This window comes from Rhinatrema bivittatum, chromosome 10 (assembly GCF_901001135.1).
Source record: "Rhinatrema bivittatum chromosome 10, aRhiBiv1.1, whole genome shotgun sequence".
NCBI classification, from domain to species: Eukaryota; Metazoa; Chordata; class Amphibia; order Gymnophiona; family Rhinatrematidae; genus Rhinatrema; species Rhinatrema bivittatum.
Window position 1 is genome coordinate 64,219,053 of NC_042624.1, and position 21,348 is coordinate 64,240,400.

General features: G+C 43.0%; 1 protein-coding gene across 2 annotated transcripts in view; it reads right to left on the bottom strand.

Moving 5' to 3' along the window:
- Positions 1-271: 271 nt before the first annotated feature.
- Positions 272-21,348, bottom strand: part of RGS8 (regulator of G protein signaling 8) — a 41,315-nt gene continuing 20,238 nt past the window's right edge. For both annotated transcript variants that reach the window (XM_029618146.1, XM_029618148.1), the window contains exons 4-5: positions 3,818-3,984; positions 272-1,194 (exon numbers count right to left, since the gene is read on the bottom strand). In XM_029618146.1, coding sequence (XP_029474006.1) covers positions 1,012-1,194; positions 3,818-3,984 — 350 coding nt within the window. In that variant the 3' untranslated portion in view covers positions 272-1,011. The remainder of the gene's footprint in view (positions 1,195-3,817; positions 3,985-21,348) is intronic.

Consider the following 21,348-nt stretch of genomic DNA (forward strand, 5'->3'; position numbering starts at 1 on the left):
TTTGTGCATCTTCATAAAATGCCTGGTAGCGGAGGGAGTCTGTCACTATTACTGAGGTGATGACAGAATGTGATTTTTTTTTTTTTTGTATAGTGAGTAGTAAGGTAGAAACATCCTACTTCAGCCCAGCAAGCCATTTCAGACATTACCTTTGGCCAATACAGATTGGATTTCTTTTAATTTATAAATGTATGTCTTTCCTGATTTTGTTTACGCAATCTACTCCCAAAAATCACAGATGAATCATTCATCAGACACGGTGAAATGGTTTCTGAAACATATTTATATTATGTATATATTTATATAAATATACAAAACAAAATGTTATATTTAAAAGATGATGCCCAATTATTTGCTTTTACAGGATCATTCTGAGTGGTGTATCAGGGTGACCATGATTGTTGAGTTTAATTTTCACAATCTCATTGGGGGTGGGGAGGGGGGCCTGAAAGTTAATGGGAGTTGGGAGGGCTCAAGGCTAAGGTTTTCCTAAAATGCCTAATACCCTTGCACCGTCCCTGATAGTTAGTAGTAACTACACCTGGTTAACTGTGGAGCAAACCTTTTAGTAAATGGAGAGGGCCATCCCGAACCATGCATTATAGGGTCCAAAGAGTAGAAGTAGAAAAGCAATACATAAGAACTGGATTTAGCTGTTTCTCCTCCTGTGTCCTCTGTCCGACATCTTGCTGAATGCATGGAATGACAGGAATGTGATGTTTATAGAGCTTACTTTGCTATTCTAAATATACAGACTTCTCTGCCACAGAATAACTTGTGAGACATCATGTCTTCACAGAAGCACTGCAGATGCACCAAATACAATCTAGAGCATGGCCACAGGGTGATCAGAACAACTCACACAGGAACACAATTTGGGACAAAGACAGGAAGAGTTCCAGTACAGTCCAAGGCGACCCATCTATCCTCTCATTGTCTTTCTTTCACTCTCTTTGCTGGCTGTAACATTTATAGAGGTTCACAGTCTGAAATGTGTGTGCGTGTGTCTGTTTAGCTGGGCCTCCTCTGAGTGTGGCTCAGCAGATCTTTGTAGATCTTGGACCTCAGGAACCTGGGGTAAGAGTCTTTCTCCATGAGGCTGTGCACTCTCACCTGGGCTAGATCGAAACAAGAAAGAGAAGGCTGCTGCAGGTTCTTCTTTGTTATCTCCCGTGCCTGGAAGTCAATGTTCACCTGGAAGAAAGGATAAGATGCTGACAAAATGGTCACGCCACTTGGTCCAGGATTGGCAACTGGATAGGGTTTGAGTCTCAGTACCCAGGAATTACATTCCTTTGTTTTATTTTATTTATGGAGCCTCCCTCCCCCACCTCCCCTCCCCCATGGCTTTGCTGCAAAGGTGGGCTTTGCTGGGGGGCTGTGAGTATGCTCAGACAGGAAGGGAGCTATACTCAAATGGTGTGCCAACGAAATAACTTTATTTAAAATAATGTTTTCTTCAGTAGCAACAACCTGACAATGAGTACATTTACTTGGAACCGGATCTGCATCCTTCATTTCTACTCACGAGCCACACTATGTCAGGATTCCCCTTGGGTTGAGTGCCCTGTCGGTACAAGCTCCTTTCAGGCTCTGGGACGGAGAAGAGAGGGGAGGAGCTAACAACAAAGAGGTGCCACACTCCTCTCTGGTACCCCTGGCGGTTGCCCAGCTTGCCTGCCCCCCCCTGACAGCCCTAGCATTGGCAAGTTAACTTAAAACACGCTTCAAAAAGAAAACATAGAGAACCACTGCAATTTTCAATAGGTTTCCAAAAACTGAAATAATAACCTTGGTCTTTCGCATTCAAGCAGACCTCCTAGTGAGTTTTATATTGCTTTTGCTTCAACTGTCAGTTAATACCTTAGATCTTCAGCTCTTCTGGACAATGCACTGACAGCAGTAATGGCTGCTGAATTAAAAAAAAGAGCATATTCCAAGTTTAAAGCTTTCTTTTAACAAAGAAGGAAGTGAAAACTACATGGATGCAGGGTTTCTCTAGTACTTTCAACGTTACCCTTCTGAAAATGATCTGAACCTCATTGGTTTCTGGTCATTTTCAATAACTTTGAACTGGATTGATGCAGTTTAGCAAATGTTATTGTATCTCCAGCAGATGGTTGCATTGAACAGTGCATGAGTACTTTTCATGCGTCTGGAAAAATGCTAAAAACTGATTATGCGTTTTTGCACTACAGATCACATTAATCTATATATTTTACAGTCTGTGGTAACATGGGGCTCATTTGCATCTCATTTACATCACCATTAATATGCATATTAAACACAATATACTGATGTACTAAAACTGTTAATGCTAATGCAATAACGCATCTTAAACACATGTTGTTTACTGCAAGCAGTTAACATGCATGAACAGCACTGGTAATACACATAAACTAGCTTGCATACCTATGCAATATATATGCTAATGAGATAACACTATGCAAAATAGTATGTCATCTATTAGTACACTGAAAAAGTGCACACATTAAAATGCACAAAATGTTATGCAGATGCAGTATTGCAAATTAACTGCACTTCCAGAAGATATTTTTGTAACATTTTTGAAACTGTTATGTCTTGTTACAATGATGGATGGCTTGAAAGTATGCATTTCTAGTGATTATACAAATTTTGTATTTATTAATAAAAATTTTATAAAAAGGACTTCCAGAAGATATTTTTAAGTTTTTGTGTTACTCCGCAGGAACATGGAAACATTAGTAGTAATATGTAACTCATTTGCATCTTATAAACCCCAGTCTTTAATATGTGTATAAAGTACCTTTAGTTTGTAGAGTTTTAGAACATAAGAAAATTACTACAGACAAATAAACATCCTATTTGTAAAACTTAACTAGATTGCTCCATCTCAAGATTCCCTGTACAGAAGTCTCTGTGATTCTCTCCCTTACGGGCCGATTCAGTAAAAACGCAGGAGAGCGGACGAATGCCCGCTCTCTCGGCGCACGCACTGGCTACTTGCCGGTGCGTGCGATTCAGTATGCAAATTAGGTGGTGCGGTAGAAACGGGCAAAAGGAGGCGCTAGCGACACTAGCGCGTCCCTAGCGCCTCCTTTTGACCCGGAGCGGCGGCTGTCAGCGGGTTTGACAGCTGATGCTCAATTTTGCTGGCGTCGATTCTCGAGCCCGCTGACAGCCACGGGCTCGGAAACCGGACACCGGCAAAATTGAGCGTCCGGTTTTTGGCCCGACAGCCACCGGCCCAATTTAAATTTTTTTTCTTTTTTTACTTTTTACACCCTTCGGGACCTCCGACTTAATATCGCTATGATATTAAGTCGGAGGGTGCACAGAAAAGCAGTTTTTACTGCTTTTCTGTGCACTTTCCCGGTGTCGGCAGAAATTAGCGCCTACCTTTGGGTAGGCGCTAATTTCTTAGAGTAAAATGTGCAGCTTGGCTGCACATTTTACTTACTGTATCCCGCGCGCATACCTAATAGGGCCCTCAACATGCATTTGCATGTTGAGGGCCCTATTAGGTGCCGTGGGTTGGACACGCGTTTTCCGCCCCTTTCCGCCTCCATTGGAGCGCACTGTACTGTATCGGCCTGTTAAGAGGGAGATGTGGCAGATTTTGGACATGGTTGGAACAGATGTAGAAGATGGTTTAAGAGGTCAGGTAAAAGATATGAGGGAGAAGGAAGCTGGTGTTGGATTGTCTCTGAGAATTTATATATGCATTTACCCAAAGTGGACGACTCTCAACTGAGTAGACTGGGTAGGCCATTCTGGTCGTTATCGGTGCTTTACAGTATAACAAAGAGGGTCTGCTGTTCACATGGGCACCTACCTCTCGAGGGGCCTGGACATCAATGAATTCCTGATAGATCCTGTGGGCCTTAGCAGGCAGTTTGGCAGCCGAACGGGTTTTCTTGTATTCTTCACAGGCCATCCAGAATTCAAGATTCTCCTCACTAAATTCGGTCTTCAGGAATGCCTGAAATACAGACAGCCCATCTGTGGGGTAGAAAAAAAAACCTATGAGATGGAACACAAAGGAGTTGGACATTGCTCTATCCACCTTCAGGTTCCACTCCCAGACCACTAACTTCTTCAATGTTTTATAAAAAGGGAAGGCTTTCACCCTGAGAGATGCGGGTTTATTACATAGGGCCATGAGCACGCATTTCTGCGCGGGTTTCATTTTTGCACTGATTTTTTGCGTGCGTCTCATTTGCATACACGTCCTTTATTTCATCCTGCGGAGGTGCCTGCTTTTGCCGCGCAAGCTAAAAAAAAATATGTGCAGACAACTAGCGCGTCTTATTACATCGGCCTCAATGAACCTCTCTTCCAGGACCTTGTCCAAACCTTTTTTAAATCCAGCTATACTCCTGACTTTGTCCTTACTTTTGTCTTATTTGGAGGGTTATGATTTGACTTACAGGAAACAATTGTTTGTATGAATTTGATTTTTCTTTTCCTTCTTTTGTGTTTTGGAGATAGTCTAGTTTGTAAAGGAAATATTTGTTCTGTTTGTACGTATTTTGAAATACTGAAAGAAAAAATGTCGGTCCTATCTACAGATTATTTGACATTAAGTGCTGAGTAGGGAAGGGTACCCTAAGAGAAAAGTTTCAGGTGGAGCTGACTGCATTCATCGTGTGTTTGTTCATCGTGTGTTTGTTCTGTGCTGTTAGTAAGATCAACAGTCACATGACCAGTCATAGCGCCTATGAAAATATGCAATGCAAAACTAGCTTCATAATTAAGAGATTTACATGAATAGCTAATCTTTTCCCCATCTCCTTTCTCCCTTGCTACGCTCTCCACACAGTGACACTGCATGGATCATCACATCCCCAAACAGTAAAGCCTGCCAAGGAACGTGAGGGCCAGAGCGTGATGTCTGCTAGAAGAGCAGATTCCCAGCATGAGGCTGTGGGAACGGCCTCTCTGTCACCCTTCTCTGAGAGTCAGGCAGGAGAATCCAGGGAAGCATCTGCAGCCCCTCTGACCTGACGGGAGGACCAAGCAGAGATTTCACACAAGCTTTCTACGCAGCTTCTCCGGCTACGTTACCAGAGCTACCATTGGCTGACAGAACACTACTGGTATATGAGCTCTCCTCCTTTTTTCTTCCTTGTTAAACGTTAAACTCAGATTGTTGACGTCAAGCACGCAGCATCTTGTGACTGTGTGTGTAAGTGCAAATAGGCCTGTCTGGGTTTTCTCCACGGGATGCACCGGCCCTACAATCAGGGCCGGTGCATCCCAACAGGCGAACTAGGTGGTCGCCTAGGGCACCAGCCATTGAGGAGGCGGCAAAGAGCAGCCCTAAGGGGCCGCGAGCAGAGCCTATCCCACTCATAGCCGAAAGGAGAAGAGGCTTGACGGGCCGCGAGCGGCGAGACTCAGTGGGCGGCGAGTACCACCCATCCTGCTGGCAGCCAAGAGAAGCAGAGTCTCGGCGGGCCACGAGTGGCGCCTCTGTTTTTTGTGTGTGTGTTTGAGTGAGAGGGATTGCGTGTGTATGAGAGAGCAATGTTATTAGTGTGAGAGACAGGGAGGGAGCCTGTGTGAGGGTGCATGTGTGAATGAGACAAGGAATCTAAGAGAGTGCAAGAGAGGGGGCCTGTCTGAGTGAATGATGTTGGGGCCGGACCTGGGGCCTGGACTGGATTGGGGGAGGGGGGGGGGGGCGGGGGCTGGCGCAAGGCAGAAGGTTTGCCTAGGGCACCTAATAGCCTTGCACCAGCCCAGTCTACAATTATACCAAACAGGAGAACAAGCAAATGCATTCAAAGATGACTGTCTTTCTATTAAAAACACAGAGACAATGTAGAAAGCTTTTATAAAAAAAAGCACATCTTTATTTCCTTCTGTACTTCCAACCAAGGGGGTAGTGATCTCTCTGAGGTTTACATCATTTCTCATTCCCATGTCTGAAGACTACGTTACCTCATCTCATTGCACTCTTCCTTTTTGTCTGCCTTCTCCCCTCTGATCTTTCACAATTTACGTCTTCTCTTTCTTTGTGTCTTGTCAAGTTTACGTTGACAGTTGCCTTATCAAAGGGAGAGCACATTTTGACAAGAGTTCACCTGGGTAAAATGTCCTGACTGAAAAGCGTCCGCCTCAAAATGTATGCAAGAGCTCCAGAGCGCGCGCGACTTCTAGCCGCAGGGAAAAGAGGCCTTTCTGAGGGAAAGAAAAAAAAAAAACCTGCGTGCATATACACACGTATGTTATAAAATGGGCATGTCTCTGGGCGTAGGCTGATGAATGCCTGTTTAAATGTTATTGTCCCAGCCTGTGGATGGTGCACTCACTGATTTCCAAAGAGAAATAAGGCGGGTTGTTTCTACTTGAAAATTTGCATAAAATGCATGCATTAAAAGCACTCTGCAGTTGTATACCCCTGTTCTCTGAATTGATTTTAAATTGTCCCTTCTATTCTGTAGGTGTATGCCATGTGTGCGTATGTATGTAATTCCATGTATTGTATGCTATGTCTCTCTCTGCAGTGTGTGTATTCTTGTTTTGCTGTATCTGTGCATTGCATGTATCTATGCATTTCCTCTACATGTGTATGCACAAACTTGAATTCTCTCTGTGTAACATTTCTCTCTTGTCCTGGTGTGTGGCTTTCTTCCGCTTGCAAATGCACGTACAGTATGTTACTGAGCAGCTGTGCATTTGTGCCTATAGCTATGAATACGTGTTCTGTGTGTGTGTCTCTCTCTCTCTCCTTCTCCTGCATTTATTCAGCACTTTTTAAATTTAGCACCAAGCTACACAGGACTTCCATACTGCTGGATGTTCCCAGGCTTTGTGCCAGCATTTCTGTTTCTGGATATGTAGCCAGGACAAGGAATGCAGCCAACACGTAAACCACAATATCCTTCTGCAGCTGGTGAGCAGCAGCTTCCTCCAGTCTTTGGTGCTGCAAGTGCTTCAGGCTTGAGGACAGCCTTGGGTTCGCAACAGTTCACTTGCATGCCAGCAGAGCACAGCAGCCCTCTCCACTCTGCTGCTGGGGGGCGTTCCTGGATCCTGTTCCAGCTGCTGCAGCCTTTGCTCCAGTGTTTTCCTGCAGCCCTGCCCTCTCCTGCTATTATCACCAGGGGCTGAGGATAAGTAGAAGCAGGATGCTACCAAAAAGCCTTACCAAACAGGGTTGCCCTTTTGGGAGCTCCTGTTGGAGTCATCGGGAGTATTAGTGTATAATTTCTATTTTTTTTTTTTTTGAGTGAGGAGTGCAAATTGATAGTGGGTACTGACCTCTACATTAGGGCTTCCCAAACCTGTCCTGGGGACCCCCCACAGCCAGTCGGGTTTTCAAGATATCCACAATGAATATGCATGAGAAAAATGTGCATATGTTGAGACTCCGTTATATGCAAATTTATCCCATGCACTTTCATTGTGGATATCCTGAAAACCTGAACGTCTGTGGGGTCCCCAAGACAGGTTTGGGAAGCTCTGTTCTACATCTGCCCTCGGTGAGAGAGGGGGTTGGGGGTGGAGGCTGAGTCAAGACATTTTGTATTTGTTGATATTCTGTAATATTTGGATATGTTATTATAGTTTGATTATTGGGGGGGTAATTTTGTAAGAGCCCACGTAGATTTCAAGGCAATTACCCACATACTTTTCACCAATTTTCAAAGGGAGCATGCACACATAATTTCCGTATTAAAATTATCCCACCAAAACTACACACACCACTTTACACCTGTGTAACTATGTATGCATGCTTTTTTTTTTTTTTTTTGTGAAAATGTATGCACATAATTTTGAGAAATGCAAAAGAATGCCTAAAAGTACAGGTGCAAAACCCTCTCCAACACTGCCCTCAGGAACACTTCTGCATGCATACAGGCCACACAGGGCATAAGATTACCTGCCCATCGGGCAGGCAATATTGTAAATGGCCACTTCAACAGATAAAGCACTGTTTGACCCTCAGAAATGACTCTGAAAATTGCGCTCCCTGTTGTAAGCAGGCTCTACGTTCGCCTTTGAAGAAAGGTGGTGGATGAATATAAATTGGATTGTATTGGATAGTGCGCCAGTGTTGGGGACGTGGAACAGGGAGAAGCTCGGGGCCCTCTGTTCTCATTCTCTGTCCTCTCCCCTTCAGCTCCTCCCCCCCTCCACCTCGCCTGCACTCCATAGTGCTCATAGCTCACATGTCACACAGGTGATGGAAAACTGGGGAAAGGTTGGGAGGGTCACAATATGGAAACATTTGTAAGTTCCTATTTATTTAACCACTGATATCACATGCAGAATGAATCACTTTGTCATCTGAAGTAAGTTAATAAAACCATTCTGCTAAGAATAGTAGGGGAAATTTTCAGCAGGATAGCTGAAAGCAAACATATGCAAGTATGTTTAAGCCCACATAAAAGAAAGCCAATTATCAAACATCAGGTACCCACGTGCATTGGGCTTGAATACTGAGTTGTTAATACAGGTTAAGAGTGCACAAAGCCCCTTACAACCTGTACAACAATAACATAAAGAACACATATTATTATCGGCATATCTACTATTCACATATTTTTTAAATTGAATGTGCATAATATACATAGGGGTAGATTTTATAAATTTGCGCACGCGCGAACAAGAGTACGCGGGATTTCAATAGATACACGCGTAGCTGCGCGTATCCATGAAAATCCGGGGTCGGCGCGCAGCCGGCCTCCGTTCCCTCCGAGGCCGCTCCGAAATCGGAGCGGCCTTGGAGGGAACTTTCCTTTGGCCTCTCCCCACCTTCCCCTCCCTTCCCCTACCTAACCCACCCCCCCGGCCCTATCTAAACCCCCCCTACCTTTGTTGTACAAGTTACACCTGCTCGAAGCAGGCGTAAGTTGCGCGCGTTGGGCTGGCTGCCGGCGTGTCAGGGTTCGGTCCGGGGGCTGGTCCGGAGGCCGCGGCCACGCCCCCGGAATGCCCCCGATGACGCGCCGATGTGACACCCCCCCCCGATACGCCCCCCAGGAATGCCCCGGGACTTACGCACGTCCCGGGGCTTGCGCACGCCGCCGAGCCTACTCAACATAGGCTCGCCGCGCGCAGGGGGAGTTTGGGCCAGGTTTTCAGTGGGGTAAGCGCGTATCCCTTTGAAAATCTGGCCCATAGTTTTCAAATATTGCCTCCAAAATGCCCCCTGCCTCCTGCACTCTCTCCCCACCACCACCCAGAAAACCCTTCTATGTGGCCAAATTACACACATTGTGAACGTACACGCATCCTTTCAGGCAGCTAACAAGCCACTTACTAGGATATGGTTGGCTTACGTGGATTGACTCTATATCTACCCATGTAACCAGAGCTGAAGCCTTTGAAAATGTACCTTGATGTGCTTTACACCACCTTCTGTAATGTCAAAAACCGGGGCAAGGTACTGGAGACAAAAACCGCCTGCATGAGGGGGTTCCCATTATATGTATTTGTGAAATTAGAAAGGCTTGCGAGATCTTTTCTGCTGTTTAATGAATACAATCATGTGGCTCTCTGTATCATCACACTGAAAGCTTCACACCTCAGAACATGAGGAATGGCCACACTGGGTCAGACCAATGGTCCATCAAGTCCAGCATCCTGTCTCTGGCAATAGCCCACCCAACAGATCTCAATGGGGTTAACTCTTGGCAGTAAAGGTGGCTTTCTTCAAGTCTACCTGGTCAATATTATTAATAGACCTGTCCTTCAGAAACGTCTCTGAACCTTTTTTGAACTCATTTATGCTACTAGCCTTAATCACATTTTCTGGCAACAAATTCCACAGCTTTAATTGTGCATGGACTGAAAAAAATATTTGTTAAAATTTGTTTTAAATCTGCTACTTAATAGTTTCTAGAGTGTCCCCTAGTTCTAGTGCTATTTGATAGTAGAAATAGCCATCCCCTACTAACTTGTTCCCATACCACACATAATTTTATAAACATCTATTATATCCTCTTTCAGTTGTCTGTTTTCCAAGATGAAAAACACTAACCAGTTTAGCCTCTTTTCATAAGAGAGCCAATTCATCCTCGTAATCATTTTTGTTGCCCTGCTCTGTATTTTTTTTTTTTATTCTGCCGTCTCTTTTATGAGGTGCGGTGATCAGAACTGCACCCAGTACTCAAGCGGTGGCTGCACCATGGGTCGATACTGATTGGTAATGAAGCACAGGGCAACCTTCATTGCGCCACTGTTGCAGCCCAAGGCAGCAGTGATATGGCTGCACTGTGCTTCCTGGGAGGCGTGGGGTAACCTGCAGAGATCAGCACTTGCAATCCTGAAGGGGGACCCAGAGGGAAGGAGGGGTTGGATTCCAGGTGGAAATGTGATCTGCTTTGTGAAGAGGCGCATACAATTGCTGCTGGGAAGACTAGATGGTCCTTTTATGGACTATCTTACTATGAAACAGGAGCTTTATTATATTTGGACTGCCGACATCCCCGTTTTCTGTTTACTTGTTCCACACCACGCATGATTTTATAAAACTCTGTCATCTCTTCTGCAAGCTGAAGAGCTGTCTTCATGAGGGAGCTCTTCCATCCCTTTATCATGTTTGCTGCCCTTCTAGTTCCACTATATCTTTCTTGATAGCACTCCAGGTGTGGTCCCCCCATAGGACTAGGCAGAGGCATTGTGATAGTCTCAGTTTTATTCTCGATTCCCTTCTGAATAATTCCCAACATTTGCTTTTGGTACCACAGCTGCAAACTGAGCTAAGGATTTCAGTGCATTATCCAGAATGACCCAAGGCCTAGCAATAACAAGACTGAAACCTCTGCTTTCTGGAGGTTTGTGAGTGATATGAGTGTGCATGTGTGTAGGGCCCATCATCCAACTCCATCGTCCTACATTTGCTCTTTTGTCTCTCTTCCTTCCTGTTTTTTTACATCTCCCCCCCCTTCTCCCCCCATTTGTTTTTTCTCACCTGTCTTCTTCCTCCTCAACTCTCCTCTCTACTTCCCTTCCTTTTGTGTTTCTCCCTCGCTGATTACTGGCTGCCACTGACTCACAGTTTCCCATTCTTTATTTATTTTACTTAAAAAGCTTGTATTCTGCACCTGTCTGGATGTTCAAGGTGGATGACAAATAATACGCATTTTCATTTTAAAATTAGCCTGTAAGTCTGGCCACTAAATGTTGCTATTGAGTGACAGTTGAGTCTCCTTTCCCCAGGGGCTGTTCATACTGCTTCTGCAACATCCCCAGCCCTGGCCAGCCCAGAAAGCAGAGTTCTGGCCTGGGAATTGAACCCAAGATCTCCACATGGTAGTGCTGCACTCAGCCACCTGGGCTGGCTCCAGGAGATGCCCAGAACAATTACTGATTCATAGTTTGATGCTCTAACTATTTATTTATTTATTTATTTAAAAACTTTTCTAAACCGTCCTTTAGTGATATACCATCACAATGGTTTACAGATAGGCACGTAAATAAGTTTGGATAGGTTTATAATTATCTAGAAGGTGCCAAAAACTTTTCGGTTACATGATTCTAATAATATACACTATATGGAACGTGGATTGGAAATTCTATTTATATGATTAATAGAAATCCATACATGATATATTCTGTACTTATGGTTACTATATAATCACAGCTTTTACTCAATATATTTTCTGCATTTTCAGCAAGCTAAATTATGTTCTAGGGATGCAGGCTTGAAGGTAATCAGAAAGCCTCACTGTTCTGGGACAGTTCTAATTTCCCTGCCCATCTGAACTGCTAGTGCTGTTACTGAAATGTCAGTGAGAAGCAGGGTGACCAGCTGGCTTCATTTCAGCAGGATAAACAGATCCGTTGCTGGTTTTTGCCACACTTCAGGAATGGACTAATCTCCTTATTAAAAAACAAATCCATGCATACAATGGCATAAAACTAGAACTGGAGCCACCTGTTTACGCTACTCCAAAGATCCCATGCTTTTAGGTGTCTCAGCAATGCTTTCACAAGCACTTGAGACAGAGCAGGAGGTGCTCAGGAAGCTGGTCACATTCCCAGACCTCAACAGGAAACCTTTCACTAGACCAAACCAGTGGTATAGAGAGAAGGGCGACAAAAATGATAAAGGGAATGGAACAGCTCCCTTATGAGGAGAGGCTAAAGAGGTTAGGGCTGTTCAGCTTGGAGAAGAGACGGCTGAGGGGGAATATGATAGAGGTCTTTAAAATCATGAGAGGTCAAGAACGAGTAATTTACTCTTTTGGATAATAGAAGGACCAGGGGGCACTCCATGAAGTTAGCAAGTAGCACATTTAAAACTAATCAGAGAAAATTCTTTTTCACTCAATGCACAATTAAGCTCTGGAATTTGTTGCAGAGGATGTGGTTAGTGCAGTTAGCATAGCTGGATTTAAAAAAAGGTTTGGATAAGTTCTTGGAGAGGAAGTCCATTAACTACTAATAATCAAGTTGACTTAGGGAATAACCATTGCTATTACTAGCATCAGTAGCATGGGATCTACTTAGTGTTTTGGTACTTGCCAGGTACTTGAGGCCTGGATTGGCCACTGTTGGAAACATTTATTTAGAATTTATTTATTCAGAATTTGTGAATAGCCTAACTCTAAAAGGCCTAGGCGATGTATAAGACAACATTCATAAAACAATTGCAACAAACAGGATGCTGGTCTTGATGGACCCTCGGTCTGACCCAGTATTTATTTATTTATTTTATTTATTTATTTAACAGTTTTTCTATACTGTCATTTGGAGACACCATCACAATGGTTTACAAATCGCACAATAAAATAAAATAACAAGATTATAATTAAAAAATGATACTAAAAATGTAAGTAAAAATAATAAAATAAATAATAACCTCAAAGGATAAAACTTAAAAACATAATTACATAAATAAAATCATTAAGAAAGCATAAAATAAATCAAATAAGAGTAGAAGCATAAAATCATAAATCATAAATACTAAGAAAATACCAACTATTTGCTCTTAGAGTTACCTTCCATTTGTTTAAAAGCCTGTGGGATAGATTTTATAAAAGTACGCCCGCGCGTACTTTTGTTCGCTCACCAGGCGCAAACAAAAGTACACCGGATTTTAATAGATACGCGCATTTCTTTTAAAATCCAGGGTCGGCGCGTGCAAGGTTGCGCAAAAATCGGCAGCCTGCCAAAATCGGAGCGGCCTCGGAGGGAACGTTCCTTCCACCCTCCCCCCCCGCACTTTCTCCTCCCTTCCCCTAACTAACCCGCCCCCCCAGCCCTAACTACTGTGCGCCGGGCCGGCTGCCAGCGCACCATGGTCCGATCCGGGGACTGGTCCGGAGGCCGTGGCCACGCCCCCGGAATGCCCCCAACAATGCGCTGGCCGCAACACGCCCCATCCGACACGCCCCCGACACGTCCCGGGGCTTTGCTTATGCCGGCAGCCTATGCAACATAGGCTCAGCGTGCGCAGGGGGAGCTTGGGGCAGGTTTTCGGGGGGTACGTGCGTACCCCTTTGAAAATCTGCCCCTGTGTGTATAACCAAGTTTTCAGGTCCTTCTTAAATTGCTTGTAGTCTTGTTGCAATCTAAGGTTTTCTGGCATTGTATTCCAGGTTTTTGGTGGTGCGAGTGAAATGGCCCTATCCCTGACCTGTGTGAGATGTGCAGTTTTTATTGACGGAATTGGTAATAAGCCTTTGTTTGCTGATCGAAGCGCCCTTTGAGGAGTGTGTAAACAAACTGTAGTGTTGAGCCAGCTTGCATGTTCGTCATTTATCAGTTTGTGGAGTGTGCTAAGAACTTTATACTATATTTGGTATTCGACTGGGAGCCAATGTAGTTCTGCTAATACGGGAGTGATATGGTCCTTTTTTCTGCTGCCGATTAATATTCTTGCCGCTGCGCTCTGTAATATTTGTAACGGTCTGATGGTGGAAGCCGGTAAACCCAATAAAAGTGCATTACAATAATCGGTAGATGTAAATATTAAGGACTATAGTATAGTTCTAAAATCCTCATGACTCAGTAGTGGTTTCAAATGTTTTAATATCAATAATTTTCCATATCCTTCTCTTACCTTCTGTGTTACATGTTGTTTTAGACTGAGCTCATTATCAATTATTACTCCCAGATCGCGTATGATAATTTCTTATGTTCTTATCTTCATTTATAAGCAGATTAATATGCACTGACACATTTAACAAAGCTTGTAATTAATTGTGGATTACTAATGTGTGTATGAACATAAGTATGTGGCACTGTCTATGTATTTGCTGGCTAAGTTGGGGCGTAGATGATGACAGAAATAGATGAACTGGTCCATCCTGTCTGTCCAATTTTTCCTGCCCAAGATGCCAAGTGCCAGCAATAGAGTGTGGACACTTGTTAGATCTCACTCCTTATCCAGGGCACTTTTATATTTGACCTGCTCCATTTGATTTCTAGCTCAGTCAGAATCAGGACTGGGATCTGGTACCATGGGTCTTCTTTCACAACTCATCTGGAGATGTTTCCCTCTTTTTTTATATTCCTTCCCAACTTACTTTAGTCTGGTCATTGCATCAAAAGTCCTCGGCTGAGGGCTCCTTCTGGAATCTTCTATCATGGGTCCTGAATCTAGCCACTAGATGGCACTGTTGCATGATTATGACTTCCTCTCCCCTTTTCTTCCCCAATGAGTTGAAGACTTGAGATGACAATCAAATCCAGGTCCCTCGACATGGCACTGTATAGCACTGCTGCAGAGACACTGGATACTTTTATCTTGGGCAGATGAGCATGCAAGATACCCAGTTTAGTTTATGCCCAGTATCCCTCCTTCCCCATGTTTCACCACAGAGTTTTGTAATTATCTAAATATCTAAATATCCATCAAAGCTAACATGGTAATTGAACATCCAGCCTCCTAGGTCTCCTACTTTGCTTACCAGACAGTCCTGCATTTCTACTAGGAGTTCTTTTTATTAAACTTGTAGCTTGCCAGTCAAACCCAACTGCTAGTTAATTCTCCTATCACAGCGTGCCAGACACATTACCAATATTGGCAGGGCTACTGTACGAACATCCAGCCTCCTAAATCCTTCTGTGTAGCCTGTCAAACAGATCCAGCTGTGTGAGTGCCTACATTTCCACTAGGATTTCTAGTTATTACTGTACTTACAGCCTGCCAGATAGACCCAGCTGCTAGTATGATTCTGTCATCACATTCTGCCAGCCAGACCTGGCTACATGGTTGCCTGCATTTCCATTAGGATTTCTAACATTTCATATTACTCATTTGCTATTCATTCTGGCAACTCCAACACTAGTTAGTGAATCATTCAAGTACAGCACTTTAAATACTTAAACACAACTGCTAGGTCATGCTTTTGCTATATCATCACTTTTGTAGAACTAAGGATCCTCTGTGCTTATCCCATACCTTCTTGAAGTCCATTACTGACATAGCCTCCACCACCCATTCTGGGAAGGCATTTCACATATCTACCACTCTATAAGTGAGAAAAGATTTCCTGACATTATTCCTGAGTCTACCCCCTCAGAGCCTTATATCATCAAAACTCCTAGTTCTAGAATAGGGGCATCTAGCCTTTTCAGGTGAGGAGCACACTGCAGTTTTTTCTCACTTATTAGGAGGGCTGGTTAGCGATTTTCGGAAAGGTACTGCATATTAGAAGATGTGGTTGCTTTTGAAGCCTACTTAGTAATGGTCTTTTAGTCTACTATCTGCCTATTGTTGGATCCCTGTGTACTTTTGTTCTTATGTTTATATGTTTTATATATGGAATTGTATGTATTTAAGCTTTATAATGATAAATTAACTAATTATATATATATATTTTTTTTTTTGCTTTGACTAATGATTAAATTTTCAGGCATGTATTTTTTATTTATTTTTGGGTTTTGCTTTGTTTTTTCTTCATTTACAAGTTGTCTTATTTTCTGTTATTATGAATTGGTATTGTTGCTTATTGTATTTATGAAGTATTAGTATTGTTTATTTGATATTACTGTACTTCCATCTAGAGCCATTGGAAAAGGTGGCTTATAAATTTAATACATAAATAAAATAAAAAAAATAAAGATGCTTCACCATTCTTTTCTTCAGAAGATTCTCCATTAACTTTCCCACCATCAAAGATAGGTTTATTGTAATTTTCAGCCTCCTCCTTCTTACCAATTTTATAAAAAGGGACAAAAACTGTCCTTCCTGATTCCAAAGGCCCTGTATGGGGGAGGGGCGGGGGTACTTGAATTTTAGTAAGACCGTTGGCAATGTTCCACACAGAAAATTGACTAAAAGGCTGAACAGCCTAGCACTGAATCATAAGATGGTAAACTGTGTTAAAAACTGGATGAGTAATAACAGCAGAAGGAGATGGAGTTCACACCAAGGAATGGAGGGATAGCAATTAAATGCCAAAGGGATCAGTCCTGGGTTGAATTCTGTTTAATATTTTCAGAAGTAATACTGCAAAAGGAATAGTAGGAAAGTGTTGTCTGTTTGCAGATGATAGTAAGATCTGCAACAGGATGAACACTCCAAATGGAGAAGAAAAATTGAGGAGTAATCTAAGAAGGCTTGATGAGTGGTTGAGTAATTGAACATCAAGACTTAATGCAAAGAAGTATGGAATTATGCATTTGGAATGCAGAAATACAAGTATGCAGTATATGACTGGAGGTGAGGTACTAATGTACATCAAACACTCACAAGAGAGAGATATGAAAATGATCATATCTGATGACTCCAAAACTGCCAAATGGTTCAATAAAGCAAGACAAGAACCATAGGAATGCTAGGATGCACAGGGAGAGGCATAACCATCATAATAAAGGAGATTATTTTGTCAGGGAATAGGTTATTATTGGTGAAATCTCATCTGGAATATTATGCCCAATTCTGGAAGTCACATTGCCAAATAAAGACAGAATAGAGACAATCTGAAGGAGGGTTACCAAATGGTGAAAAGCCTGCATCTGTTGCGTCTGTCGGTGCTAGACGGCTTCGCCCTGTTTGCCTCACCTTGTTCACGGCTCCTCCCACTTACCTAGGAAAGATGGCTACCGCCGCATCTACAAGCCGACATCTCCGGTATCCCCAGAACGGCTATGGTGCAGCCTCCTGTCATGTTCCTCCCAGGTACCTACTAGTGTGCGCGCACTACCCACGTCTTTATTCCAACCTTGGGGCGAACCTCGGGGGCGTTCCCCCTTGCTGACATCACGCCATCCGGGTATATAACCTATTCTAATTTGCTAGCTCGTTGAGTTAGCAAGGACTCGAATCCGTTCCTGTCTACGCTACTCTGCCGCTTCCATGCTGCCGCTGGAAGCTCTCTCTTTGCCCTACGGCGTAACTGCTAACCTGGGCACCCGCTCCTCGGGGGTCCTCTGCTTTATTTCAGGAGCCTTACAGGGAACAGGTACTTGCTCCTCGAGGGCCTGTTCTCCCTGCCTTGGTGCCTGTACCTTCTTCTACAACCTGGTGGAATCGCATACTTACAGCAAACACCTAGTGAGTACTCTAACTCTCAGTCTATCTCATCCACAGTACTAGCTTGCTGGGAAACCTGCTGCGGAGACCAACAGGGTGAGAAGGGCTCCCTCTGCCGAGGTCCCTGAGACTGCAACTACCAGACTGCCTCACTACTGCCACCTCTGGTGGTACTCTTCAAACTGTATAATAAGGAACTAAGGGCCTCATTTTCTAAAGTATCGCAGGCCTGTGATACTTTAGAAAATCGCGCTAACGGGGGGGCGGGGGCCGAAGCGGGGGGGCGGTCCGGCAGCGATCGCACCGCCACGGTGCGATCGCTGCCGGCATCGCGCCCAATAACTACACCATAGAAGGTGTAGTTATTGGGCGCGAAATAGAGAGCGAAAAGGGCCTTACCTTTTCGCTTGGCGCGCTGTCCTTGCGAAGTCGACCCCGGTGATGCCCCCGACTCCTCCTCTTCCGGGGCTGACTCCGCCCCGATTTCAGTAGCGCAGACCTGCGCTACTTTCGCTAGCTATCGCAGGCTTGCGCTAACAGCGCAAGCCTGCGATAGCTTTGGAAAATGAGGCCCTAAGTGTGTTTGAGCATTCTGAGTCTAGCCTGGTACTGTGGCTCCTCATGGGGGCTCCTCCCCATGGGCGTGGTCATCTGCCACACTACCCAAGGATCCACCTAAACACCGTTGAACCATAATAGCATCATAAGACCTACATGGAGAAATTTAAAGACCTAACTATGTATTCCCTAGAAAGGAGGGACATGATAGAGATTTTCTAATCATCAACAAAGACCCGCATACAAGTATGATATAATATAGATGACTTGTATTCCTTCATAATAGGAACTACCGGCTCAAACTTAAATGGCCTTCATTTGCCTTAAGAACATAAGAACATAAGAACATAAGAAATTGCCATGCTGGGTCAGACCAAGGGTCCATCAAGCCCAGCATCCTATTTCCAACAGAGGCCAAACCAGGCCACAAGAACCTGGCAATTACCCAAACACTAAGAAGATCCCATGCTACTGATGCAATTAATAGCAGTGGCTATTCCCTAAGTAAACTTGATTAATAGCAGATAATGGACTTCTCCAAGAACTTATCCAAACCTTTTTTGAACCCAGCTACACTAACTACACCAACCACATCCTCTGGCAACAAATTCCAGACCTTTATTGTGCTTTGAGTGAAAAAGAATTTTCTCCGATTAGTCTTAAATGTGTTACTTGCCAACTTCATGGAATGCCCCCTAGTCCTTCTATTATTCGAAAGTGTAAATAACCGATTCACATCTACTCGTCCAAGACCTCTCATGATCTTAAAGACCTCTATCATATCCCTCCTCAGCCATCTCTTCTCCAAGCTGAACATCCCTAACCTCTTCAGCCTTTCCTCATAGGGGAGCTGTTCCATCCCCTTTATCATTTTGGTTGCCGTTCTCTGTACCTTCTCCATCGCAACTATATCTTTTTTGAGATGTGGCGACCAGTATTGTACACAGTATTCAAGGTGCGGTCTCATCATGGAGTGATATAGAGGCATTATGACATTTTCCGTTTTATTAACCATTCCCTTCCTAATAATTCCTAACATTCTGTTTGCTTTTTTGACTGCTGCAGCACACTGAGCCGACGATTTTAAAGGATTATCCACTATGATGCCTAGATCTTTTTCCTGGGTGGTAGTTCCTAATATAGAACCTAACATTGTGTAACTACAGCGAGGGTTATTTTTCCCTATATGCAGCACCTTGCACTTGTCCACATTAAATTTCATCTGCCATTTGGATGCCCAATCTTCCAGTCTTGCAAGGTCCTCCTGTAATGTATCACAATCCGCTTGTGATTTAACTACTCTGAATAATTTTGTATCATCTGCAAATTTGATAACCTCACTCGTCGTATTCCTTTCCATATCATTTATATATATATTGAAAAGCACTGGTCCAAGTACAGATCCCTGAGGTACTCCACTGTTTACCCTTTTCCACTGAGAAAATTGACCATTTAATCCTACTCTCTGTTTCCTATCTTTTAACCAGTTTGTAATCCACAAAAGGACATCGCCTCCTATCCCATGATGTTTTAGTTTTCTTAGAAGCGTCTCATGAAGGATTTTCTCAAACGCCTTCTGAAAATCCAAATACACTACATCTAGAGGTTCACCTTTATCCATGTTTATTAACCCCTTCAAAAAAATGAAGCAGATTTCTTAGGCAAGACTTCCCTTGGGTAAATCCATGTTGACTGTGTTCCATTAAACCATGTCTTTATATATGCTCTATGATTTTGATCTTGAGAATAGTTTCCACTATTTTTCCCCGGCACTGACATCAGGCTCACTGGTCTATAGTTACCCGGATCGCCCCTGATGCCTTTTTTAAATATTGGGGTTACATTGGCCACACTCTAGTCTTCAGGTACAATGGATGATTTTAATAATAGGTTACAAATTTTAACTAATAGATCAGAAATTTCATTTTTAAGTTCCTTCAGTTCCCTAGGATGCATACCATCCGGTCCAGGTGATTTGCCACTCTTTAGTTTGTCAATCTGGTCTACTACATCTTCCAGGTTTACGGTGATTTTGTTCAGTTCGTCTGACTCATCACCCCTGAAAACAATCTCAGGAACTGGTATCTCCCCAAAATCCTCATTAGTAAACACGGAAGCATTTATTCTTTCTGCAATGGCCTTATCTTCCCTAAGAGCCCTTTTAACCCCTTGGTCATCTAATGGTCCAACTGACTCCCTCACAGGTTTCTTGCTTCAGATATATTTTTAAAAGTTTTTATTATACGTTTTTGCCTCTATGGCCAACTTCATTTCAAATTCTCTCTTCGCCTGTCTTATCAATGTTTTACACTTAACTTGGCAATGCTTATGTTTTATCCTATTTTCTTCAGATGGATCCTTCTTCCAATTTTTGAAGGATTTTTTTTGGCTAAAATAGCCTCCTTCACCTCACCTTTTAACCATGACGGTAATAGTTTTGCCTTCCTTTCACCTTTCTTAATGAGTGGAATACATATGGACTGTGCCTCTAGGATTGTATTTTTAAACAATGTCCATGCCTGTTGAACACTTTTAACCTTTGCAACTGCACCTTTCAGTTTTTTTCTAACCATTTTCCTCATTTTATCAAAGTTTCCCTTTTGAAAGTTTAGTGTTAGAGCTGCAGATTTACTTATTGTCCCCCTTCCAGTTATTAGTTTAAATTTGATCATGTTATGATCACTGTTGCCAAGTGGCCCCACCACCGTTACTTCTCTCACCAAATCTTGCGTTCCACTAAGAATTAAATCTAAAATAGCTCCCTCTCTTGTTGGTTCCTGAACCAATTGCTCCATGAAGCAGTCATTTATTATATCCAGGAACTTTATGTCTCTAGCAAGTCCTGATGTTACATTTACCCAGTCAATATTGGGGTAATTGAAATCTAGTAACAATAATTTGTGGAAATCGAAATATTTATAATTAGCCTAAGAAGGTGTCAGCAAGCCTGATGTTATATGTCTCCATAATAGACACTAACCGGTCTACTCAATCATTCACCTTCATCAAAAAAAAAAAAATGATGAAGGTGAATGATTGAGTAGACCGGTTAGTGTCTATTATGGAGACATATAACATCAGGCTTGCTGACACCTTCTTAGGCTAATTATAAATATTTCGATTTCCACAAATTATTGATACTAGATTATTATTGTGGTTTTCCACCGACTCCTTACCTTGTGTGGTAAATGAAATCTCCCATTATTATTGCACTGCCAAATTGGTTAGCTTCCCAAATTTCTCTTAGCATTTCATCATCTGTCTGACCATTTTATCCAGGTGGACGGTAGTATACTTCTATCACTATACTCTTACCCAACACACATGGGATTTCTACCCATATAGATTCTACTGAGCATTTAGTC